Source organism: Xyrauchen texanus, chromosome 22, assembly GCF_025860055.1.
Source record: "Xyrauchen texanus isolate HMW12.3.18 chromosome 22, RBS_HiC_50CHRs, whole genome shotgun sequence".
In the NCBI taxonomy this organism is placed as follows: Eukaryota; Metazoa; Chordata; class Actinopteri; order Cypriniformes; family Catostomidae; genus Xyrauchen; species Xyrauchen texanus.
Genome location: NC_068297.1, coordinates 12,521,599 through 12,535,970, shown reverse-complemented (window position 1 = coordinate 12,535,970; position 14,372 = coordinate 12,521,599). Strand labels below are relative to the sequence as shown.

Here is a 14,372-nt window from a genome sequence, read left to right as displayed (position 1 = left end):
AAGTGTGTATTCCATCAGCCAGAATCAAAAACTTCAGGATCAGGATCAAAAGTTGATCTGATTCACAAATCCAGGCTGTTTAAACTGTCAGGAGATTGCTGCTCGCTCTGGACCCGCACGAGCGTGTGAGTGCAACTTCACGACTGCGTCCAAAACCAGGAAAACTGCCTGGAGGCTAGGCGTAGGTTGGATGAAAATAGGGTGCTTTTCAAACTGTTCAGAGACCAGTTTCCTTAATAGTTCCATTTATTCAAAACAGTTAAGCCATTAACTGATTAGGCAGTAAGGTAGCAAGTCAGCTGGCTACATTTTCGGATGCAGCCCAAGGTAAAAGCGCATCACGTGCGCGATAAGTAAATGTCTTATTCACTATGCACTGTATGTACAATTGGTTTGATTAGGTATTTCTTGAGGAAATGTGATTGTAATGCGCACATTCCACCCATGGTTGCTGGACTACTGTGTGTAATGTTATTTCCTTCTTCCTAATATATTAACAGTTTATTAATGTGCAAATAAATCACTAAAATTTGAAGACTAAAGAGACCGTTAAAAATACCATATAATTTTTTAGTTTTGTGTGAAATTTTGTAAATTTAGTGCTAAATAAGTATTTTGTTATATATATATTATATATAGCTATTGGGTTGCACGGTGACTCAGTGGTTAGCACTCTTGCCTCACAGCAAGAAGGTCCTGGGTTCGAGTCCTAGCTCAACTAGGGCCTTTCTGTGTGGAGTTTGCATGTTCTCCCCATGTTTGAGTGGGTTTCCTCTGGGTGCTCTGGTTTCCCCCACAAGTGCAAAAGCATGCAGGTTAAGTGAATTGGAGACTCTAAATTGCCCTGTATGTGTGTGAGTGAGAGTGCCCCAGCCACTGTATAAAGATGATTAAATGTGTAAGTAAAACTACATTTTCCATTTTTAGGTGAATGTCTTTAACTGGTGGCTCATTTTTTGAGCACAGACCTGACAAGGACATACTCAAAATAAAGTATATTTTAAAAGAAGACAATCTCATATGACATTGACGATTGGTGTTAGACAACTGAGCGCATTAAAAATGGCACTTTTTTTTAAACCATAAGTTATTCCTGCAACAACCTACTGACAGCGGCGCATAATGGACTGCAGCAGAACAGCAACAAGGATATAAATGATTCGGGGGGACAATCTGGCCATATCTGATTATTGGGGGAGCTTGTCCCCCTCAAATTGTATTGTGGTTACGGCCCTGTGTGAGATTGGAGATTCAATGTACGATGCTGACTGCTAAAAACTAAAGCTTACATTTCTCTAAATGTGTGTCTATATAGATTAATGGCACTGAGCAAAGATGGAGTTGGTATGAATCCTTAAGTTTAATTGATTTAATGAGCTCTGTCTATGTCTGTCTAAAGCTGTAAATGCGTTGGGTTTGTTGCTGATCATTTATGACCTCCCAGTTGGCCTGGATTTGACCTATGACCTCATTGATTAAAGAAGTAATCAACTGCTTCTTTTTTTCTCTTTCTTGTTATCTGCAGTCGGACAGCAATGCTAGTTACCTGCGTGCAGCGAGGGCAGGGAACCTTGAGAAGGTACTCGACTACCTGAAGACTGGTGTCGACATAAACATCTGTAATCAGGTATGAATAATTTCTGTTACCATAAGACGAAATGTCATCACCCTTAAGACTTGAGCTTGATACATTCACAAAGGCATTTACTTCATGTTTCCAACTATTCTCTGAAATGACAAGAAGCATTGTGGGGAAAATACCATTTGAAACAGCAGTTTGCCAAACAGATTTGAAGCAATGCTGACTGCCTCTTGAAGCATAAACCTTTGTGCCTGTGCAGATACATCAAGCATAAACCAGGTTTTATTGTGCAAGACAATATCAATATCATTAGACCTACTCTGTGATAGACAGTAAAAGTTCAACAGTATAGTGTTATTATTGGTACATTATGGTATAATGTAATAAACTCTCATAATAGTCACTTTTTCCAGTGTCATAAAATATCATTACTAAATATGCACAACCCTGTTATTACTTTAAATTTAACATAAAGCATTTTTGTCAACTGTTATGCTGTTGCAACATTGATCATTATTACTATTAGGCTTCTCTCATGGATTTCTAAAATGATGTGATGATGATGATTATGCAGCCATTGTTGGGATGTTTTGCTCATATGAGGAATTTGCAGCTGAAATGTTATGGATAATCAGGAATAACACCGGGTTTGTCTGGGCAGCCGTTTTAATAGAGGGATCAACCTTTCTGAAACCATCACAATATTTCACCGTCTTATTTAAATCAGGATCACCAAATAAAAATGTCACAGTAGTGAGATGTCAGCCATATCTCTGATACATTGTTCTGAATAGTGTCTCTGAGATGTCATTTGATCAAATACTGTTCTGCAGGGATTTACAGTGGGGGGAGTGCACATATATTTATATTTATCTTGTTTTGTATTCCTGTTGATAAGAAAAATTTAAACCAACATCAATTTCCATTTTGAGCCAGGCTGTTTTATGCTAGTTAATGTTGGACCAGCATTGCCATCCTGTTCATTAGCAAAACTTAGTTGGTTTTAATATGTGTGTTTCAGAATGGGTTGAATGCATTGCACTTGGCATCAAAAGAGGGGCATGTGGAGGTGGTGGTTGAGCTACTCAAACTGGATGCCAACGTAGATGCACCAACCAAGGTCAGTGTCACTCTCTCTCTCTCTCATCACACACACACACACACACACACACACACACACACACACACACACACACACACACACACACACACACACACACACACACACACACACACACACACACTATGGTTGAGACTTTCTATACACTTTTGTTGTTTTAATACTTAACTTATGGTATTTTCTATTCCCTAACCCTACCCTTAAACCTAACCCTCACAATATTTTTTTTTATTTGAAAGAAGGCATTGTTTATTTTTACTGTGGGGACCAAATTTGGTCCCATTTTTTAAATTAAAAAAATTTCTGACAGTTTTGTCCCCAAACTATAGTATGAACACACTCTCACGTACACACAATCTAAGATTCCTCTGCTTGTAGACGTTTGTTTCCGTCTCTGATATCACATGATGTTCTCTGCTCCTGTGAGCATGTTCACACTGGGTATAAAGTATCAAGCGCTGTTTTCACTCTTCAGTAATGTGTGTGTATGGAGGGAAATTAAAGGCCAGGACAAACAACACCTCTCTGGCAGTGGGGACGGAATGCCCAGTGATGGATGGGGGGTTAGTGGATGCAAGTGGAACAAAAGTGCCCATTGGATGGGGTGACACAAACAGGTGGTAGAGAGATTAGTAGAGAGATGCCATTCATTCTCTCTCTGTCATTTCTCTATCCACTCTAATCTAGAAAGGAAACACAGCGCTGCACATCGCCTCACTGGCTGGACAGGTGGATGTGGTGAGAGAACTAGTGACAAATGGAGCCACCGTCAATGCACAGAGCCAGGTACACACTCCATAATCCCCCAAAATACCTTTAATACACACACACTCACTAAGTTGGATCATCCAGAAGGAAGAATGCAGGCCAGATCACGTACACACTCTCTATCTGTCATAGTGCTATTTTAGTGGTCCAACAAAGTCATTAAACACATAAACACACACTGCTTTAAACATGAGCTCAATAAGCTATGAAGGCCAACTACATTACTGAGGTGCCTGTAATAACAGTATTTCCTGCACTGAGCTGAGGGGATGCAAATGTAAACACAGGGCTGGTTAAAGGAGCCATAGCAGTTTGTAGCATTCTATTTTTTCCACTCAAGTCTTATAGTGTTAGTTAAGGATTTTTAGACTAAAAACAGTGTAATTTATTTTTATATGAGCTGGGAAATCCCCATTTTCCATGGTACAGTATGTCACATTTAAGTTTAAAAAGCATTCAAATTAGAAATGTACACTAAATTATAAGAAATAGATACCGAACTAAAAGCAAAGGAATTGAAAGGCTATATAATATATAAAGATATTGTCTCGGAATGAGTCAGGAATGAGGACTCAATTGCAGGAATGAGGAACAAAAATAATTATTTTATTACAGTATACAAACAGGTGAATACAAACTTTCACAGGGGAGTAAAAACTAATAAAACTGAAAAGCAAATAACAATAAACTCTTGAAGAACAACAAACTGAAAGACAAGATTACAAACCAGACTGGGAGACAGAGCAAACGAACATTAACTGAACAGGATCAGGTAAACACAGGAAGAAAAGGAGCACAATATATATACAAGTAGGGCACATGAGGAACAGGTAAAGTCAATTAACATAACAAGGATTAAACCGGGTGAAAGATGAGGGCAATGAGGAGGCGGGGTCAGGGAAGCACATGGCAGACAAACACAAAGCCATGTGCTAACACACAAGATTAAAACAGACATGAGTGCACATGGTGATGAAGAACCAAACACAGCCATGTGCACTCACACAACACACAAAACTGACAGAAGAACACATGGCAAGGGGACCAAACCCAAACCCATGCACTCACAGAAGACGGGACATGTAGCATGTGTGTCTGAATCCCGACCCAGAACAGAAACCGTCGTCAGGACCCAGACACCATGCTCCGTACATGAAAATACAAACACAGAACATGAGTGTCAGAATCCTTTCACCACTAGAAACATGACTGAAAAAGTGACAGGATCCTGACCAATATAGAATAAAACAAATAGTGATGATAAATGGAGGCTGTGTTTGTGGCTGTGTATTATGCGACATCATCACAAAAGCATTGCTGTCAATTTACCTGCTTTGTCAGCATTCCTGCGTTTCTATGGGAACAGGGTCAATGGGGTTACAGTAGGGTGGGTGTTATGGGGGACTGTCCCCTCCAGGGAAATCCCTGCTGATTTCTAAAATATTAAGAATGACAGGGTTGCCTTGGCAACGTGGGTGTTCAGATACCACAGCAAGTTACTGCTTATGAAGAAAATCAAATACTGTAAAGCAAAAAATTTAAAAATTTCATATTCCACAAATAATAGCATATCTCATTCTCTCTAATTGATTTTTTTTGCTTTGTTTTTGTTTTTTTGCTAAAAGGAGGGGGTAGCTTGGATGAGTTTTGTGGGTGTGTCAGAGTTTCTGTTAGCCAGTAAATATAGTTTTTACCTGTTAAAATGTCTCAAAGCCATCAGGGGGCCCAGCAAAGCAAGGTGCATAATTCTCATCTCGCATGCCTGCAAAGAAAAGCTTCTCACTTCAGAATTGCATTAAAACAACCTTTCATTGCCGTCTTCTGGAGAAGGACACCAGGCTTTTGTGCAGCTCAAGCTGTAGAAAAACGCTGCACATTTCACTTCACGTCGGTCGCTAAATGTTTCTGTGCTATGTAAAATTGGAGGAATATATTCACAAAAATAAAGACAAAGAAATTAGATAAGGTGAGAAATTATATTAACATAACTTAAATATTTTTGTAATTTTTTATTTCTATTTGAACAAAAATATACAGTATGTGGCAAATTGCAGTTTAGCTTTTTGTTTTGCCCTCTGTTATTGTTTTGAAGGGTTTTAAATTACACATTAATTCCATGACAGACTTTTTTTTAATGGAAAAACATCTATAATGTACGTTTATTGTTAATTTGACTTGATTGTATCATTATTATATTGCATACTACACTATGCATATTACATCACAACAAAATAAACACAGTTAGCCAGCAGTAAAAGTTCTTAGCGGAAACTAAGAAAAGTGTGTGTGTGTGTGTGTGTGTTTAGCTTTACAGTTTAATATCTGGTGAAAATATGAAGGAATTACATTTGACATCTTAATGCAGTCCATGGACTCAGTTGAACGGCTTTATAAATGCTTGTTATGCTACATTCCATATTTAATAGATCTTCTTTTGGACTGAAAATTATGTAGGACTATGTGACATTGTGCTGTTGGAATTTGTCGTTTTAAGGAACATTAATGACTAAATTTGAATGTGAATGCTTTGTCCAGATCTTGCCGTATACCTATAATTCTTTATTCATGTTATTGCACATGAAGCTTACTGATAAGAATGAAAGGTTTATATAAGGTTAATGCAATGTTTGTTGCAGAATGGCTTTACCCCACTGTACATGGCAGCTCAGGAGAACCATCTGGATGTGGTGCGCTTCCTCTTGGAGAACAACTCTAGCCAGAGCATCGCCACTGAGGTGTGTGTTTATGTTTGCGTGTCTTTTATTGATTACTGTGGTGAGACTGAATGACCTTGAGCAGTTTACAGATAAGTGCTTCCTACCTCCCGCAACTCTCTCTTTCTCTGATCACAATTGCAACAGAAAGATTTTATTATAAAACTAAAGAATATAAATTATAATTTTATGAGGAATATGAATCGATACTCAGGTCTCATTTGGATAAGAAGAGTTAACTGGAATTAAACCCTCTCTTATTTCTCTCTCTCATTTTCTCCATGTCCTCTTTGGATCCCATTAGGATGGTTTTACACCGCTAGCTGTAGCCCTGCAGCAGGGTCATGACCAGGTGGTTTCTCTGTTGTTAGAGAATGATACAAAAGGTAAAGTCCGTCTGCCTGCGCTCCACATTGCCGCCCGCAAGGACGACACCAAATCTGCTGCTCTGCTCCTTCAGAATGACCACAATGCAGATGTAGAGTCCAAGGTCTGTCTGAAAGATGCTTGCAAACATGTTCAGCCATTGATCAATATTTGTATTCATCCTGCCTATCCCTTGTTTTTATTAAAATCACGAAGGTCTTCACCAAACAGAGCAAAATCGAATGTCAAATGTACTCACACTTGGAAACTTTCATACACTTTTATGCCTTTTAACACAGTGGTTATCAACTGGTTTTGCTTCAGGACCCAGATTTTGCATTGGGCAAGTGGCAACTCAACACAGTACAAAAATTGTTTGCCATGCCAAAATAATTACAATGAAATGTCAAAAATACTAGCATGATTTGCAGAGGCCTAACATTTTTGTAGTTTGTGTATTTTCTTTTACTCTGCATAGCTTTGTTAATGGTTTTCGAGGATGAGGGGATGTCACACAACCTGTCCTTGTTGGCATCTGCCTAATTAGGCTAGCTTCAACCAGGCAAATCCATTTATTTTGGCATCCTCACAATGCATGATTATATTAATTAGTTGCAGTTTAAAATTTTTCCCTGATGTCCACGACCCTATTAAAAAAGACCTAGAACAGGCCTACAACCCATTTTTGGGTCACGACCCACCATTTGAGAACTGCTAGTCTAACAGACATCCCCCTCACGCTCTGAAAATAGTCTGATTAAGGATTTATTTTTTTTATTTTTTATTAAAACAACAATTAGCATGACATAATAAAGAGCAACTTAATGTAGACTCTATTTGCTTTTAAAATTATTTTATGTGTTCATTTGAGTTCTAACACACTTACTTTCCCATACTTAGGCTTTAGTTCTTTTCATTAACCTATCAGTGTTCACTAACTGCCCATTCTCTCCTTTCCTCACGTCTCATCATAGATGATGGTGAATAGAACGACAGAGGTACACCCACGATTAACTTTAAGCTGTTGACCCCCCACCTCACCCCCTGCTTTGCCTAGAACACCCCCTGTTGTTGCTCCCACCCATGTTATACCATCTCTATTTATGTCTCATTTCTTGTTTTCTCTTCTCGTTCACTATGTGTCCACCCTCTTTGGGGATGGAGGAATGAGGCCATACTTTGGGTAAAGGTCTGAAGCATGCTTTGATTTCTGCAGCTACAGGCCGGGGTTCCACATCTAAACATGTAGCTTTCTGATTGATGGAAGGAGTTTTGGATCAGTAATTTTGTTTTGTTTCTGTTAATAATGTTTGGTGAATATAAACTTTTACCAGATTGGCAGCTAAGGACATAAGTGAGAGAACTTACAGTATATAAGTTTGCAAAGTCCCTTGATTTTAGGTATTGCTGTTTGTTTGGCTTACTTATAGTTGTATCTGCACATTAAGCTGAGATAGAAGGTATTTAAACATTGAAGAAATGGCATACTTCACTTTCAAATAATCCTCAACATTTGGATTTACAAATGCACGATTTAGCAAGATTTAAATCACTTTTGCTGGACATTATCCTGATGAAACATGAAACATGACCGTTGCTATTGCTCACATTTAAAGAGCCCATTAAATGGTTTGATTAATGCAGTTATCTTCCCGATGTTGAAACAGGAAGTTGGGCCAGGACATATTAGAGTACATATATTAGAGAATTGTTTATGCTAATTGGCCATGTAGCCTTTAGTTTACGTCAGCCTGTTAAAACCACAATTTGCTAGTTGTTATTGCTAGTGGATGGCAGGTGGTATAAGGTGACTCTCTCATTTTAAAAAAAGCTTTTTATTGGACAAAAGTTGATATACACCACTGCATACAGGATGAGTCATCAGTATTTTGCATACTGTTTTTTTACCAATTTAGAAAGACAATAAATTGTAAATGTTTATTTGCTAAATGTCTATTTGGTCAGCTTTTAGTCTAAAATATAGATATGTATAGACTAAAGGCCACCAAATTTCAATTTGGATTTGTAAGTATTAAAATAGTACAGAATATTCACAAATGACTATTTTGCACAAATGTATTCACACAGATTTAGTCAGATACTAAATGTTGATTTCGGCAAAAGTTTGAATACCTTTATAAATTGTTATACATTTCCAGAATTGTTCTAAAAACAACATCGAATCTAAAAAAAAAGTCTTGTGATGTTTGTCATGCTGAGACTTTTTTTTTTTTTTTTTTAACTTCTATAGGATTGAAAGTTGATCTCAAAGGGGTCATGACATGAGGAATCAAACTTTCCTTGATCTTCTGATATATAAGCCATCATAGTACTTTAAAAACATACTGTACGTTTTAGAACTCAAAACTTCCTAATTACTGTAAAAAGAGCATTTGTTGAAACTAACCTGTCAAAACGACTCGTTCTTTACTTCCTCCACATTGTGATGTCACACTGTGGTAGATATTTGCATCTGACTGCCTCCACAACACATCAACACCTTATCACATCCGTAACCTGCCCAATAGCAGTGAAATGGCAAGAGGAGAGAGCTGGTCAGTCAAGAGCAGAGAGTCAATCATAACAGTGGACGTTTACTGTGGGCAGCACCAAAACAGAGCGTTTCTGACAGGGTCAGAATGAGGATGGAAAATGATCATGTTTTACAAATATACGATTATATATGATTGTGCAAAAAAACTTTATATATTTTATAAGTGAACCTCAAGGAACATATTAAAATAATACAAATAATAATGTTGCAGAATACAAAGGTTACATCACTGCCACATCCTGTGACTGAAGAACAGAGACAATGGTACATTTAAAGTCTGACCTTTTAAACTCTTTTATTACTCAATGAAAGTAGCATGCTTTTCCTTTGAGTATAAGAGATTGTGATACATTTGACTTGGCTGTGAAAAGGAACCCGGCTGGCCAGCTACAGAGATGAGATGGTCTGTTAGTTTTGTCCTCCTTCCCTGGGGCTTTTGCATGGGCCTTTAGACTAAATTGATCCCTTGGTACCAGTTAAACAGCTGGAAATATTGCAGTTTAAGGATCTTTGCAATATTGCTAAATTAATCTGCACATGTGCATGGTCAGATTTTCCCACACGGCAAGCAACAGCAGTTCTGCTGTGTAGATTTATAGTTCACATAGTTTTGCATGCTAGAAAACATTGCCAAATTGCACCTAACAACCACAATATAAAGAGCTTACTGCTGTCTCTACAGTCATATTCCTAATGAATATATTCCAGGATATCACTGTGTGATCAAACAATTATCTACACAATTATTTAAATGAGGAGTTTTCTGTGTGAAATGATACATGAGAGCACTGATTACTCAGGGTAATCCATGATGACTTTGTGATGGCCCTGGTAATCAGAAACAGTGTTCATACGTTGTTCCCCAATAGTGATAGTATGTTGTCTTTATTTAAGAGTTAGTTCTGTAAATCTCATGGTGTATTACTGTGTTTAGAAATGTTTAAAGCCTTACAGTTTATCCATTCACGCTTGTGGCTGATAATTGCAATAATTCCCTACAAAGTGGGTGGAGCCTTGTTCCATTGAAGATGAGAGAGCAAACAGAGGTGGGGAAGGGGCTGCACTGAGCACCACCTGCTTTGTGGTGAATTATTGTCTAATTGAGATGGAAATCTCCATGACTGGAAGGCCTTGACTGCAACACATTCTATAGGATGCCTCCATCTTGCTTCGACGGCTGTTTAAAAATGTTTTGATATTAAGAGCTGATATTCTGATAATGCACACAGATCCATTAGCCCTTGCTTACTTTCTAATAAAAGTACATTTACATTTATGCATTTGCCAGATGCTTTTATCCAAAGTGACTTAATTACAGGGACAATCCCCCCACAGCAACCTGGAGTTAAGTTCCTTTCTCAAGGACACAATGGTGGTGGCTTTGGGGATCGAACCAGCAACCTTCTGATTCCCTGTCAAAAGGCTACACTTTGATGCTGCGCTGATTTAGCGCTTTGGGAACAACTTTAGGTGTGACCAGCTGTGAATATGTGTGCAACACGTCAATTAAATTTACTATATTATAGCCTCTGCTGATGACATCAGTGGATGTGCCTGTAGCAGGGCTATAAATAGATGCATCACAGGTGCATTGTCAGATCTTTTGCCTTCAGATCATTCTGTGTGTGTTGTGCTTCTTGACTGTTAGAACTTGCTACTTTCCTCTGTTAGGAGTTAGAATCGTTAGGCAGTGTGCAGAAACCTTTCTCTTTCTCTTTTCTTTAAAAAAAAAAGAAGAAAAGGAATGACTGATAAAAAAGTAATTATCATATCAGTCATATCAGTCCCTTCCTTTCTTTGATGACCTCCATGACAAGCTCTCTTGTTCATAGAGGAAACCTTATACTTCCCTCGACGTTGACATATTCGACTATCGTGGGTGCCGTGGCATGGGGGTATTCAGTGATGCCGCCGGTAGAAGAGACACTTGCAGGTTATCTCTCACCAGGCTCAGCATCTTCACTGAAGAGACCCACTCTCCCCACAAAGCCGTGCAGGACCACCTCCCTGCTTGTGGGGAAGGCTTATCAGGCCGCAGGTCAGGCTGGTGCTGCCCTGCACACTATGGCAGTGTTACAGGCATACCAGGCTGATCTGTTGAAGGACCTGAGTGCGGGCACCACGGTTGACTGAGCTTCAGTCGACCGTGAGCTTGGTCGAAATTATCAGAAATCAGCACACCATCTCGTTCCGCTTTTATCAGGGAACAGGGGTTACAGTTAAGTAACCTGAGGCATTATGTGCTTTAGCCCAGAACACCACCACCACTCCATAAACAGTATAAAAGTACTGTATTTGTGTCCAAATCAAGCTAAAACTAAGCTCTTACACCAAAAGCTCTAATACTAATGAATTCTCACCGTTAGTAATTTGTAATTGGTATCATACAATTTCATGTCAATTTTAAAGTGAGGATGGTATTTAGTTGTACATTAACAGGATTTGCCATTTATTTTTTCTGTAATAGTTTTGGCAGGTTGTAGCAGCCAATAATGTAATAACTTCTATTAATGTAATAACTGCCAATAATGTAATACATTTTTTATTATTTTATTTTTTTATTAACCCAGCCAAAAATGTAATAGCCAGCCAATAATGTAAGAACTTTTGATATTATGGGCAAAAATGTATTACGTTATTGGTTCAGAAATTGTATTACATTATTGGTAAGTTATTACATTATTAACTTTTATTACAATAAGAATGGAAAATGTATTACGTTATTTGAAGTTATTACATTAACAGTAGTTATTACATTATTGGCTGCTACACAGGTCAACCAAATTCAGACCAAAATCAAATGTTCCTCCTGTGCTTAAATACAACTCCTTAAAATGACTCCAGTGCAAACAGATTTAAAAGGAATGTAATGACGAGTTTTTAAACAATTTTGTTTTCTGTCTGTCTCTTTATAGAGTGGTTTCACTCCTCTCCACATTGCTGCCCACTATGGAAACATCAATGTCGCCACACTGCTATTAAACAGAGGAGCAGCAGTTGACTTCATGGCAAGGGTAAGATTACAGCTCCATCTGCTGTTCAGGAGGATGTGATCAGAAAGCAAATAAAACCCTTTATCTGTTTAAATCTTCTCTATGACCCTGTCCCAAATGCCTTGTGGAGTCCACACATTGGTGACGTAATGCTACCTAGATTGTTAGGCAGCAGTCTGCCATCAATTCTTCGAAAGTGATGATTACACAAAATTGCACATCAAAGGCACATCACAGAAACAAAAGGGATTACTCTTGAGGATTCTTCATATAGAGACATTATAATTCTGATTTTCTGGTTTAAAACTAACATTACAGCACATAATGTTACTTCTGTCTTGCTAAAAATAAAAGAGAAATCCCCCAAAATTTGTAGATTTCCAAGGTCTGTGGCCCTATCTTGATCCTTCACTCTACCCTGTGATTAAGATTACCATAATATACAGCATGCAGTTCTTCTCAGTATCAGAAGGGGGCAGTATTCCATTATTGTGTACAGTATACAGTATATTACCAGACTGAGGAATAATGCTCCACTATTGTGTTGATGAATGGGCTAAATGATCTGCCCTAGGCACTGTGTGCACACACATGCTCACATGTATGTTTGAGTGAATGTGTGTGCATCTGCCCCCCCAGCTAAAGCTGTTATAACCCTTTAAACTGTCAGATGTCGAACACAGCCCAAACAAACATATGCATGAACCTGCTTTAGCCTGAGGGTCATATTTGAATGCCCCCTCCCTTCCCATTCATTTACATTTATTCCATTTACAATCTGTTGTGCCAACTAGAATATTGAATATATAAGTTTTGTCTAGATTTCATGACTGTCTTTTTAATGACTGCTTCTCTTGCCCTGCTTTGTCTGTCTATTGGTGTGCGTGCGTGCGTGTGTGTGTGTGTGTGTTGCACAGAATGACATCACTCCGCTGCATGTGGCGGCTAAGAGAGGGAATGGAAACATGGTGAAATTGCTGCTGGACCGAGGATCAAAGATTGAGGCCAAGACCAAGGTAACATGTAAACAGCCACAAATCCATGCTGTACACACATTTACAATTTATAAATGCTAATATAGCAGTGAATTAGCACTAATATAAAATATATCATATAAAAGTCATGCTTAAAAACATTTAAGTGCAAAACCTGTGTTTTACCTGTGCACAGAAATGCATATCAGCGCGTTCTCAGAGACTAAAGGATTAGATTAGAAAAACATCAGTGGTATGTTCACCTCAAGGAAATGTCAAACAGCACCTTAGGACATTGCATACATTTAGTGAATTCCCTTGCTATACAATTTGGTGACTGGGAATCTAGCAAAATTTATCTCAGGAATTGAGTATTGTATAGGGAACTATCTGGCTACAGCCAGTGAATTATAAAAATGCAATACAGTATATTGTGTATAGAGATCCTACCCACTATGTGACTTTCAAAGATATCGGATTGTGGTACCGTTCATATTACACAACTGTCTGTCTTGTCATGGAAGTTGTAGCGTTTTCAAATTACACAATGAATCGGCGACAGGGGTGAACGCATTTCAAAATGTTTCACTATTAACAAATCCCTGACAACTCCAAATGTGCACGCGAGAAGTGATACGAGATATGAAAACAAATGCATGATCATATGTTATGCATTTCAGATTATGATGTGTATTTTTTAATAATATATTTTATTGGTTACAATATGAAAAAGAAAAATCTACCTATTTGCTTACCTGACTGTCCAAGAGAATTGGCAATTTCTCTCCAAATCTTCTCTTTCTCCACCCGGTTGTGGGACAGTTCAGTTCAAACATCAAATAGGCACTGGTGCTCCTGCCAATGTTCCACTAATTTTTCCTTCCTTTCTTCGGTCCAATGACACTTTCTTGATACCGCAGCCATGCTAGTTGTTGTTTTGTTGCAGGTACATCAGGACTCCTCCCATTGAAACTTCCTGAGTCCTATTACTTGCACTCTCATTGGCTGTAGGTCAACACTGCAGTTGTAGTCAGTGAAAACATATTTCACATCGATTTGGAATTGCAGACAGGTCCAGATATTTAACATTCTAGATATCTCACTGACACCGGCAACATGTCTGTGCTTTTCTCAAATCACGTCTTTGATAGTTCATACATTGCGATCGTCGCTCATGGGAGCGAGCTCCAAATTGCTTATGATTTCAGGCTTTTTTCGCCAATCTCCACAAAACTGTCGGCGAGTGATATCAGGCTTAAAATCATGTCGTTTAAACTCGGCATTACCCTTGTAAGAATAAG

The 14,372-nt window shown here is 38.3% G+C and overlaps 1 protein-coding gene across 1 annotated transcript in view; it reads left to right on the top strand.

The window, feature by feature from the left end:
• Positions 1 to 14,372, top strand: part of LOC127662142 (ankyrin-3-like) — a 110,237-nt gene that overhangs the window by 31,099 nt on the left and 64,766 nt on the right. Inside the window, exons 2-9 of the mRNA XM_052153181.1 lie at positions 1,526 to 1,627; positions 2,604 to 2,702; positions 3,390 to 3,488; positions 6,107 to 6,205; positions 6,489 to 6,674; positions 7,525 to 7,548; positions 12,020 to 12,118; positions 13,015 to 13,113. Of these exons, the coding sequence (XP_052009141.1) occupies positions 1,526 to 1,627; positions 2,604 to 2,702; positions 3,390 to 3,488; positions 6,107 to 6,205; positions 6,489 to 6,674; positions 7,525 to 7,548; positions 12,020 to 12,118; positions 13,015 to 13,113 (807 nt within the window). The remainder of the gene's footprint in view (positions 1 to 1,525; positions 1,628 to 2,603; positions 2,703 to 3,389; positions 3,489 to 6,106; positions 6,206 to 6,488; positions 6,675 to 7,524; positions 7,549 to 12,019; positions 12,119 to 13,014; positions 13,114 to 14,372) is intronic.